General features: G+C 35.5%; 1 protein-coding gene across 1 annotated transcript; it reads left to right on the forward strand.

The window, feature by feature from the left end:
- Positions 1–10,844: 10,844 nt before the first annotated feature.
- On the forward strand, positions 10,845–12,110 carry LOC121409337 (D(2) dopamine receptor-like). The gene has a single exon (XM_041601273.1). The coding sequence runs from the start codon at positions 10,845–10,847 to the stop codon at positions 12,108–12,110; it is 1,266 nt and encodes a 421-aa protein (XP_041457207.1).
- Positions 12,111–13,353: the final 1,243 nt, after the last annotated feature.

Raw genomic sequence — 13,353 nt, forward strand, 5'->3', positions numbered from 1 at the left:
CATTAAATACTTACATTGGCTAATTTGATACTCTATGTTTATGAATACATTTGTTATGTATACTATGTTATTTGTTTTAAAAGTGGAATGAAAAATAAACAGTCACAAACAGTCAATAAAAACATCTCAAAGCATACCTAAGTGGCAATCGGTGGGATCAGTATTGCGTTCTTCAGTGAGGGTAAAATACTAAATGTATTTTGATTTATTATCTAGTCTCTTTGGTATAAAAGAAATCAATTTACATACATGTATTTTGTTGTAGCCACTTTGTTTAATACACTTCCTCTATTCTCAAACTTGTATAATTATGTTTACAAATATCTTTATTGGACTATAACTTTGTTATCCGTGAATTTCACTTTTATATCACTCTCAATGCTTGCTGTCAATTGTAAATGTTGCCATATTGTTAACCATTTTGTTTTATATGGATTCAAATGGATATTTGTTAAGCTGCAGGGCGCCTTTGTAAAGCAGTCTATAAAATTTAACAGACTAATCAACTCTGCAGCATAAAATGAACATTGAAAATAAATGAATGCATGAACTGACAAGGCGAAATGTAGCATTCTTCCTTAATGAGAAACGAAAATCTGAAGGAAAAATTTTCAAATTATTGCAAATACAATAGCACATCAGGAAAGAATCTCTGATTGACTCCATTTACAATTGCCGCCAGCCCCCCCCCCCCCTGTTTCCTTAAAAAGGTCGAGTCTCCCATTGAAAATATGTGATTATTTTAATAGCTATAATGACCATGTGGAACAGATAGTAATGTCAAAATATGGGATTCAAACGCCATTAATTTCCATCCACCTTCAGTCGGCAAACCCAGAATTTGCAATATAAAGAAATGACATTTCATCTGTAGAATTGCATGCATAAATGACAGCTTTACGAATACGAAATGATCCACTCTGGCTTTAATGATTTTCCTCACCGGATAAACTTCATAAAGTAATCTCCTGAAAGCCTTCATAAGGTTATTCTTAGTGATAATGATAATAAAGACTTAACAGTCAGCTTTTGTAAAGCGCTTAATGCATCGCAGCGACGTCTCTCGGCGCTTTACAGATAATGTTACCCCCCCCCCCCCTCATCATTGCATCCTGATTTTCCCGCATCCACTCCCTGGGGGGCATCCCAACAAGAGCTTCCAAACCCTAGGTTATAGCTTTCCTACCTACCGGGTACCCAAACGCCTTGCGCGGGAGTGGCAAAGTGTGGATTGACGCCGTGCCAAATGACGCTGCAGTCGGATAAAACACTAATAAAAGAGGAGCCAATAACCCATTGAATGACATGGGTTTTTCTTTCCTCGAATATCTTTGTCAAAATTCCAATGGCCGTGATATAAGATTCATTTTCCTTTGTCATTACATTCATCATGAGTTTTGAGTTTCAATCTCGCTTTCATAGATTCAGATCCTTTCACTGTGCCTCTTACTGCCATTGCAAGTTCCATACATTTATTTCTTTTAAATAGATTTGAAGCCATCACCCCCCCCCCCCCGAGTTCAGAGACCCATGGAGTAACATGTTGTAACCAACACTACCCAAAAAGGAGGGCGTATAAACGCTAGGTATTATATTGGAATGCTTTATAAAGCTATTCGTATGAAGTAATTCTTGTTTTTTTAATGGAGTTTGTGATCGACTAGAATAAGAAATTAAAAAAGTAAGATCACGTTTACTCATTAACTTTGTGATAAGGAAAGTATTATCGTTTTTGAACTGTTATCGTTTTTGATTTGTTGCGATTAGCATACTTATTTAATTCCAGTCAATATCTATGTGAAATCATGTTTTGCTTTTTTAAAATCTATCTTGGAATGAAAAGAAATGAACATGAAACACGCTTCGCATAATACATTATCATCATCGTTATACTACTATTATTAGCCGTAGTAGGCATGGTAGGAGTATACTATTACCATTTTTAAAAGATCCTTTTATAATAGGTTTTCCCTGTCGATTTCGACAAGACATCCTTCAATTAAGTTATTACTGGCATTCAAATTCTAACAAATTATGCTCCACCGTTTTTCCGTTTTTCAATTAAGCAATTTTGTGTTCGTTCGGAAAAGGCAAAATTATCAGTAAAATTAGCTTTCTTTTGATTCGTTTTGGCAATTATGATAACCGTCATTTAATTTCGCAGAGTATGGCTCGGAGAAGGAATTCTGTGCAGGATCTAAGTTTCATTTTCACCTAATAAGCAATCAATTTCGCACTAACACCGGTGAAATAAGACAACGTGCAAAGTGATCTCATTTTCCCCCTTCATTTTTACATTCATATATATTTTCATAATCAAAATAATTTCAATTATTTCTTTTGACGTCTTATTTTTCATCTTCTTACATAACATATTTTTAGGACGTGTTTAAGCACTGTTTATCTCTTTTTCATTTTGTTTAAACATTTTGTGTGTTTCTCTTCTCTATGATACTTGTCCCTCGTCTGTTTCATCCGTCATCACGGAATGATTGATACACTGGGCGCTCTTAATAATAATAATAATAATTAAGACTTATATCGCGCCAAATCCACTCTGTAGAGTGCTCAAGGCGCTTTTTAGGAAATTATAAAAGAAATTAAGAAGAATTGAACAGAAATGTTTTGAGGTAATTTTTGAAAGTTTCAGAAGTCAAGCACTGTTTGATGTTATGAGGAAGGCTGTTCCATAGTTTCGAGGATGAGTAAACAAATGATCTTTCACCCCAAGTTTTTGAAACTTTGGGGGTAACAAGAGAATTGGAAAGGGAGGAACGTAAGGATCTTGAAGGGGTATAACTTATCAAGCGGTTGTTCACAAACTGCCATGAATCCCAATCTTATCCTTTCGACGCTTACTGATATTTCAATATGAAATAAATAAAATCAATTTATATGGGCGGTAATCCAGCGGAACAGGATAGCGAGGAGGGGGGGGGGGGACACGTCGATCACTCCTTCGAATATGGATTTCGTACAGCAGTTTGACATGTTTCAACACACTCAATACTTGGCATACGATTTACAAAACGAATGTTCTTAGCATTCTAAGATCTTGATAGAAGTTACCTGTCATACATTATAAGGAATATAGAAAACAATATTCGACACATTGATAGGAGGTGAAAAACTTATTAAGATAAATTACGAATTTCGAATGGGACGTAACTATGTATTAATTTTCACGAATTGAAATACGCTTTCATGTATTCATTTTCACGAATTGAAATACGCTTTCAAAGCGTATTTCAATCCGTGAAAATGAATACATAGTTTCGTCCCATGACATTATCACGTTGTAATTAGACTGACGTTTCGACGAATTTGAATGCTGGTACGAGGATAACTAATTTGAAAACGATCGGTGTTATTTTGTATTTCAATTATAGTTAATCGCATGTTAAAGTAATCAAATTAAAAAGCAAAATTTGCTTTTTAATCTTTGATCCAAATTGTCAATCGATTTCGCGTGAAATCGAACCGAAAATATGTATATTCCGATGATAAATGTACGGAGATGGACGGGAAAACCTATAATATTTTACTAAATTCAGTATCGTAACATCTTTGTCTTCATTATGATTATCAACTTAAAAAGACACAAATTTTAGTGGGTCAACCACACGGCCTGCGCGTGCGCAGAAACACTAGTCCCCTCTACCCCCCCCCCTTCTCACTCTCCATTATTATCGTATTACTATGAATTACTTTCATGGTGGACGTGCCATCTAACGAGAGAGCTCTAATGAGTGAAGCGTACTGAGAAAATTGATGCACCCAAGAGTTTCTCTTAAAACGTGATGCAATTTTTTCCTGCAATGTATAATCTTCCTGTCTGTGTGTCGAAGTGTGTTGGCCTGTTGAAGATTTTCTTTCCGGAATTTCAGATCAATCGAGAAACGTTCTGCTTTTCATCCCCTTTGGATAGTTCACTTTATTCGTCGTATTACAGCATATTTTTGACATCAGTAGACAAGACAAGGTAAGATTTATTTTTGTTCTAAAGTAAACCACACATCATGGCCAACCAACCCCGGCATTGTCATTATAGTCGGTGATTATGCTAATTACTTGATTATCGATTAATTTTCATTTCTTTATATACGTTCCGCTGATTAATGATTGCTTAATATGTAATTTCCTGTCGACTTATATTGTCATTTCAATGTGATAGGTACGCTCCAAATATTGAACACGAAACCGACCGAATTATCGATGTTTCATCATAATTTTAATCACAACTATACTTAATATCAGTAAGGCTTAGATGTACCTCAACTACACGTCTTCTTCACGAATGAGCGAGTAAAAATAGGAAGGGGTAACAAGTCATTTAGACATTAAGGTATGTGTTGATTTTCAATTTATATGCGTGTGTTATCATTAATCGTAGTAGGTGTTAAATTTATATAATTTTTTTGTTTAAATCTTGATTTTTGAAATGATTATTAGGATTTATTTTACCAGCGTCAATCTCGTACCTCAAAGTAATCTTCGTTCTATTCTGAATGAATTCCATATCTCAAAGACATGTGCTTTAAAAAAAAAATCTATAACTAATTCTATTGCAATAACTTGATTCTAAATCTCTATAACTTTATGAAGAAACGCTGTTAAAAATGTTAAGCACGTCACTTTACTCTAACCACTATTGCTTAAACATTTAGACAATTGTTTAAACTTTTTAGAACTTGTTTAAAGGTTTAAGCAATAGTTGAGTGGCGGGCTTAAATAGCGTTGCTTACAATTTTTACAGTGTAATGAAAATCAAACCTGAATTATATTTCTGGCCTTTCGGCTATACACTTTGAAGTTTAAAACATTTTTTTTTCCAATGCACAATTATTCAAATTCCAGGCTGATATTATCTTATAAAATCAATAAATTGTTACTTTTCTCTTTTGAATTAAATAATTTTCAAGCGTATATACAATCTTCGAATGTAAGTAATATTTTAATGTAAACATTGCAAAATTCGGACTACAGCATTGCATTGTTTGTAAATATTTTATATCTAATAGACCGAACTGGAATTTAATTGAATTAAATTGAATTATCGTCTGGCAATATTTGAATTTCGAAGAGGAAATTGAATTTATAGTGCATTTCAATGTGATACCCCAATTGAGAAAAATAAACACCGAATCAACATTTGATTATTGAAATGTTTGTATTTCTAACACTTGTTGCCTAACATAGCATCAGACATAACAACTGATCGTCAACAAAGAAAAGTTGTGAGAGAATATTAATATTTAAAACCATTGTATATAGGCATTTATCAGGAGAAAGCCTCCTCGTTTCATAAATTTATGCAAATGCAAGCAGTAATCTAATAATAATCCCGGCTAGTAGATTGTTCGCTTCACATTGGTTTCTTTATCTATCTTCTGGTAATATATATTTCCTTGGGGAATGCATTTAAGGAGAGAAAATATATTTCAAGGTAGAGTATTTTCTTTTCAATAGAATCTACCGCTTTTTCAAATATCTGATAGCCAAGACACTTTTTCACCCTTAAGAAATCCTAGCTTTACGATTCAATGACTATGATAATGCTTGCAAACCTCTTTTAAGATCTACTCTAGATCGTGATAGTATATCACTGCGCTTCGCGTTCCGCCAATTCGAGTACCACGACGGGTGTGGTGGGAGGCGTGGCGGGGGACACGGCTAATGTAGGCCTAGTCGAGAGCGTTACAACTTGTCATTCATACTCTGTGTATGCGCAAAGCATTGGCCCAATGCATAAGGAACTCGTAAATGATGGCGGTAGGCGCTATCGCAAAAATGTCCTGGGCATGACAATACCTATTGCTCCAATATGTCTAGTACAATATTTATTGTTATCTTATTTTTTTTTCTTCAGATTTTACATTAAGGAGCAACTTCGATGAACCCTAAAATGTTAAAACAATGTTAATTCCATGTGTTCAGGGAGGAATAAAACTTTGTTTCATTACAGGACAATGAGCAAAAATTGTAGGCCTATATCTCACATTTCATACAATAAAATGCAATAGACATAGTGAATGACGTCATCAGTCCGCTCATTTGCTTACAGACCTGGGGGTGTTTCACAAAGATTTAAGTATGACTTTACATAAAATTAAAAGGAAGGATTCTCCGAATTGTACATTCTGTCACTCCCTATCAGAAACCATTATCCATGTATTTATTGATTGTGACATTGTGAAAATCATTTGGAACGAAATAGTTCTTGAAATTTCTCGACATACCAAGAAGGTTTTTAATCCGTCCCCCTTTGAAAAGATTTTTGGAGTTAAAGATGACAAATTTATCACTTATATTTTCCTGATATTCAAATATTATATTTACTTATGTAAATTCAAAAATAACATTCCTTCATTTCAGGGTTTTAAAGTCTATTTGAAAACTTGTAAGGAAACAGAATATCGCATTGCCAAAAAGAAAGGTACTCTTGCACTCCACTTTAGGAAGTGGAAATATGTGTTCTGATGTACAGTGTACTTGTGTAAGAAACTGCTTGTATATTAGATGTACTTGTTTTCTAGCTGAGCTCCTTTATTCCATGTAATACTGCTTTGTTTTGATTCATTATGATTATGTTATTGTTTTTTTTTATTATTGTGTTTGATTTCGATTGTATTTTGATATTTGTGTAATCATTTTATCGATCAATAAAAACTTAATGAAAAAAAAAAAGATTTAAGTATGACTTATAGGTCGCACTTAAATGTCGACGCGTCTATGATCAATACGCAGTGGTGCGCGTCAGCTTGGCATTATCTGACCAATGCTGTTATGCCTTTTATACTGCGCGCAACTAGACACTTAAAGTAGAAATATATTGAAAATCGTACAAATGGAGAATCATATATCACAATAAAGGAGAAAATAAGGAGAACATGATGGTGTACATCATTTATTATGGAGACCGATAAAAGTCAGTTAATTGACAGTTTAAAGTTCTCTCTCTGAATGCTTCAAACACGCAGAATTACGTCCGCGAAATTGGGGATTTTTTATGACGTCACTGTCTGTACGAGAGGCGTGATTGGCTCTCCCACGTGAAGCTCCACTTGCATGCAAAACCTGTTGCAAGGGTACATTTTCTCCACATTGTCACTGAATACTTCGATCCCGAAATGAAAGAAAACCCAGAATTTTATCTAGATTTGGATTTTCAAATTGATGATTTTGAGATGAAGAGAATGATGATGAAGTGAACAACACAGTGACGTAGTTGGAGGTAAATTGGGGGAATTACGCCGATGATCATGATGATGATGATGAAAATTTAACTTGCAACACGATCACAAGTGATGTCATGTACATGCCGATTCGCTACCAATTCATGCTGCTGGAAGTGCTAGCTACACCGCGCGGGCCAAATTGAATTCATGCTGAACATGAATAACCACATCCAGACAGAGTCTATCATAAGAAGGAAAATGATATAACTGTACTTACAAACAAGTGAATAATCCGAACCTGAAGGCAAATCAACTCAACGAATAGTAGCAGACGATATGGCATATGCACTGACGATAAACTTCATGGGGCTGGGATAGATTGTCACTCGTTCTGTTAGATGTAACTTTTATCTCATTAATTTGACAAAATTACGAAACTCGGGGAATTATTTCTCTATATAAAAATATAGTAACATCTCTTATCATTTGTTGAATTACAATAAAACCTGTTTTGAAGGAAAACGTTGAGGTAAATTAAAATTAGATGTAAAAGATCATCCCATCATGCGTAGCATTATGTGATCGTAAACAAACCATCAAAACAACACATGATGCCGTTTTGTTTGCTCGCCTTGGCTGAGACTGAGAGAATAGATCTATGCACGTGTTGCACAGCTCTCAATCAGCAAGGCGGGCAAGGAAGGAATACGTGCATGTTTGAGATGGTTTGTTTGCAATGACATACAAGCTACGCATGTTGGGGATGTAATTTTAGTTTACCTCAACGTTTTCCTTCAAAACAGGTTTTATCGTAATACAAAAATAATAAGAGATGTTACTATATTTTTATATATATAAATAATTCCCCGAGTTTCGTAATTTTGTCAAATTAATGAGTTACAAATTACATCTAACAGAACGAGTGACAATCTATTCCAGCCACATGAAGTTTATCGTCGGTGCATATCGTCTGCTGCTATTCGTTGAGTTGATTTGCTTTCAGGTTCGGATTATTCACTTGTTTGTAAGTACAGTTATATCATTATTTTCCTTCTTATGATAGACTCTGTCTGGATGTGGTTATTCATTTTCATGGATTTAATTTGGCCCGTGCGGTGTAGCTACCACTTGTAGCAGCAGCTGCATGAGTTGGTAGCGAATCGGCATGTACATGACTTGTGATCGTTATTTTTTCGTCATCATCATCGGCATAGTTCCCCCAATTTACCTCCAACTACGTCACTGTGTTGTTCACTTCATCATCATTCTCTTCATCTTTAAAATCATCAATTTGAAAATCCAAATCTAGATAAAATTCTGGGTTTTCTTTCAATTCGTGATAGAAGTATTCACTGACAGTGTGGAGGAAACGTACCCACGCAACAGGTTTTGCATGCAAGTGGAGCTTCACTTTGGAGAGCCAATCACGCCTCTCGTACAGACAGTGACGTCATCAAATTCCGGTCAATTCACAGACCGATGCGAGGCATATTTCGGAGGGGCATTTTAGCGTTTTTTAATCGGCGATTTTCACCTTTTTGTATTATTTTCGGTATTTTTGAATGACCCACTGATGTTCCCCACATCATTACCTTTCCATTGATATATAATAAGACCACATTCATAATCAATATATTTCTCCTTTAAATCTTTGTGAAACACTCCCCTGGATTTTCATATAACTGTTTTGTGAAACTAAGCAAACTTAGAAATATCATAACATTCGTACATGTATTTTACATCCGAATTTAATGAACTTTTCAGTGTTATATGCTTGTTTGATATTTCTCTTTTTATTGGGGTAGACTTGACCTTTAAGATTGTCAATCACTTCCATGTTTCCACGTTAAATCATGATAATTTTTTTAATAGACATTGTCTATTTTCCGTTCACTGAGAGGAGAGATATCGCCAGCAATGACAAATAGAGTACTATGTCAAAAGACAGATATCAAACTTAAAATATGACTGATATCGCTTTTAGTTGAAAGAATTACTTTTGAATTTAAAGAGCATGAAGAAAATAATTTCTTAAATGCTTTAATAAATAACAAAATATAAAAACATGTAATTTCTTCAAAAAATAAATGTTTATATTTCATTATAACGACTGTTAGACCAATCACTCTGATTTTAAACGATATAGATCTAAACGGTATATCATTTTGTTACAAGTATTCACCATTCATTAGTTGGGGGTATGGTCATGATTAAAATTTCACATTAAATTCAGATCTGAAAATGCTTTAAAATGTATCAAATTGATGTAAAAATTTGAAATGTCTCTCCCCCGCTCGGCCGCACCGCTCCCTCGCCTAGTCTACCGCTTTTGCATTCTTGACTTCCAGGTTGGCAAGAATGCAATATGCATGCATGATTCAAATGTAAAGTTACTCCGTCAAAGTAAAAGGGTCTTAAAGTGAAGGGTTCTTAAGTTATTTGCAAAAAGAACAGTACGTTTTTGAATCTTTTAATTCTATACCCTAATAACCACTCAAGTCATTGCCAAGCCAATAGACAGACATGATTGAAATATGAAGTCGATCATCAAACGTTTCTTGAATAATTATAACGAGAATTAAAAACGGGACAGAGGACAGACTGACCGAAAACATAATGAACTTAATAATCAATGAAGTATTACAAATGTCACTGTTTTTTTTAACATGAAACATAGTGAGTTATTTTCCTAACTGATTCCAAAATAACTGTGTAAATGGACAATTCCAAAATAAATGTTCGATCGTTTCAATTTCTGCATTACAGAAAGAACATAAAGGCGAAGTAATGACTTTCATTTTATACAACTTATAGTTCAAGTTTAAAATATCGTTCAATACTCTGACCTGAAATTCTCTGTAATTTACATCAATAGTGTTCAATAGATGAACGGGCCAATACCAATTCTTTATCTGAAACATCATATCTATTTTGAAGTCTGAACGTACTTACTGGACGCTCATATTTTTCTGCTACTAATAGATCATAAAAATGTTTGCTTTTTATTTTGTTTAGCTGTACCAACTCAACAGAAAGAATAATATTTGATATAGCTGCATTCTTAAATGCATTCTTGAATGTGAAAATGATCCCGTAGCATAAGTTACGAATTATGGCAATCTTATTATAACAAAAATAATGGTAACTGCCATTGTAGAAATGTTTAAACAATCAACAATGAAAGGATTTCATTGATACGTACTAGGGCACTGAATTGGGAAACGGTTTCTTCTGACACGCACCAGGAATGATTACCTAATATGATGTTAATGAGGACTTTAAGTGAATAATACATGTTGCTAGGTTACTTCTGCTACCCATTCCGGTCAATTGTATGTCCTTATGACTACAAAATAGAAGATGATTACTATAACGCAGATGCTTTATTAAATTATAATAATTGATTAACATGATTATTGTGAGGGAGATTACTAGTACGTAGGCATACCAACAAACCTCACCAAGGCACTCATGTCCTTTTACACTATGGAAATTAATGAAATGAGGGTTTCTTTTAATATTTTGCTTCATTACACATTCTCTGCTACAGCTGTTTAGGTGCCAAATTCAACAGTTGAGGGCCGTGGAACAACTTCGGAAGGAAAAAAAAACCCGTCCCTGGGAGAAGTATATATTAAGCAACAGAGTGTGGAGGTGAATCTCAACATGACAACACCAACGACCTCATGGGCGCTTGTAAGTGATCCTTCAAGAAGCAACATGTCGGACGTCGATAACGGGGACCCGAAGCCGATGGGTCTTGACTCGCCAGATTGCGTACTGGCGACGGTGTCCGGGATACTGGTTGTCATCATGGCACTCGCTAACCTAATCAATGTGCCTTACTTTGTCAAAGGGGATGGTACGTGCCTAAAGCCCGTTACCTTCTACATCATAGGCCTCATGATTGTCAATCTCGGCATCGCCTCAGTGTGTCAGACGATGATGACAGTAATTGTATACCTGGGACGATGGCCGTTCAGTTACATCAGCTGTAGCATCTTTGACTTCCTCCGTCTTGTCCTCGAAAACACAGGAGTCTGGCTAATGGTGTTGATCAGTCTCGATAAACTGCAGCTTCTTTGCTATGACTACCCTCGATATGTACGAGTCAAAAGAAAACGAAGGATCGTATTTGAGGTCGTAATGACTTTTGTGACCCCAATGTTGTTTCATGTCGGGGGCTACAGTTTGTGGATTCTGATGACGACATCGGAAGAGCGTGCCGATGATCACAGCCCTGATTGCCAAGACATCCCCGCCGAAGTGGACATTCCTTTTGTTGTGATTGGTGCGACGATCAACATATTCATTCCCGGCCTAGCGATAATGGTCATGAACTCTGTGGTGTTTTATAAGATAAAGCAGCGGTTGAAGAAGCGAAGAAAGATTGGGAATGGACCACTGCCAAATGCAGGACAAATGGGACAGATCCACATAACTGACCCGTCCTCTTCGCATTCATCCAATACACAACATCGACATACAAACTCTTCAGAGAATCGGTCTGAAATGCAAGCGTCGACAACCAAAAATACGGTCTTAGCGACTTCATGGTTGTCAGCAGACAAAGCATCAGATCATGCAGATCAGTCAGATGCAGCGAATTCTTCCAAAAGGAACAATGTCTTGGCTAAGAAGAATTATCTGGACACCGAATATCGGCGGTATATCCGTCCTGCCGTCACACTCGCAGGCCTCGTTGCCACATTTTCAATTTGTTGGTTCCCTTTAGCCATCTACCACATCTATGTCCGCGTGTTTTGCCCATCTTGTTTCAACGTGAAGACGCAAATATGGCTCAGATGCTTGATGTATGCCAACAGTGCCCTAAACCCGTTCATTTACATCTCTACTAATCGACAGATCAGAAAGTTTCACGGGAAAATGTTCCGAAAAATAATTTCATGGCGGACCGTGTTCTGGGAGTGACAACTTGCATGAAATGTTTCTCAAAATGAAAGCGAGATAACGATGAGGATATAATTTACTGATCGCTTGTATCCCAGTTTAAACGCAACAGAATACTATAAACGCTACAGGATACTACAATCAATCAGGCTACAGTTTGCTTTGAACTATTGAGCTAGGCTTGATGATAAATCAATCATTTTTTACGATTAGCGGAATTTGCAGGTGAATCGCTTGTATCATGATTGAAACTTAACAGGATACTATATGAGTTAAGCTAGTTTGCTTTAAAAAAATATTGGACGAGAGAACTAAAGAGCTATGCTTAGATTTCATCCATCATGTTCAGAAAACAATTCAGCTCCCGCATTAAACTCACATTATGAACTATCATCATGAGAAGGCCTACTAATTCCGAACAGAACGTTGTCGATCTCTGAGACGTGAAACTCTCCTTCTATGATCACATGGATTAAAATCAAGTTTTAGAATCAGTAACTAATAATTGTCTGTCGTTGAGAGCTAAACGTCTTTGAATATACATAATTGTAACAATATGAATGAGGAAAGGCCATTTATAGGACTGCCCGCCGAACTTCATTTCTCTTTTTTAATAAAGAATTATCATGCATAACTAAACGGGAAGTTCGCCCTGACGAAAAGTTTGTTGTAACAATAGCAGAAAAAATAATTTAAAAAATATTAGTGAAGGTTTGCGGAAAATCTATTAACGATTAAGGAAATTATTAGAATTTTAAGTTTTTGATTTGTGACGTTATGTACGAGCTGCTGCCCTACATATGCGTTATGTAATATAAAATGCACAAATTTCATTTTTTAATGGTTCATGACTTCTTTTAGAAACGGGTGTGAAATAATTTGTCTGTTGATATACTAACGGTAACTTGAAAATAGAACCCTATTTCAAGAAGAAGACATTTCAGAGCCATGAGAGTCGTCGCAAAAGAGGGGCAAGAGGCCACCACACTTTTGTGAATTTCTTTAGAAGTGAAAAGATGTAAAAATGGAGAAAGAGAAGAAAGAGTAATATTAACAGGAAAGGTCTGAGTAGTGTAACTCTGCATTTTCCAGTTATTATATTGAAGGGGAAAAAACACCTTTCGGTCATCCTGCCACCTAACAATATACCCTGTATATAGCGCTTAAGATTAAGATATTTCTACTTTTTTATTTGTTTTAAATTATCACAAGTCTAAATTTTGACGAAGGTTGTAATCAAAATATAAAGGCTATAAATTTGGGG

The sequence above is a fragment of the Lytechinus variegatus genome, chromosome 2, assembly GCF_018143015.1.
Source record: "Lytechinus variegatus isolate NC3 chromosome 2, Lvar_3.0, whole genome shotgun sequence".
Lineage (NCBI taxonomy): Eukaryota > Metazoa > Echinodermata > Echinoidea > Temnopleuroida > Toxopneustidae > Lytechinus > Lytechinus variegatus.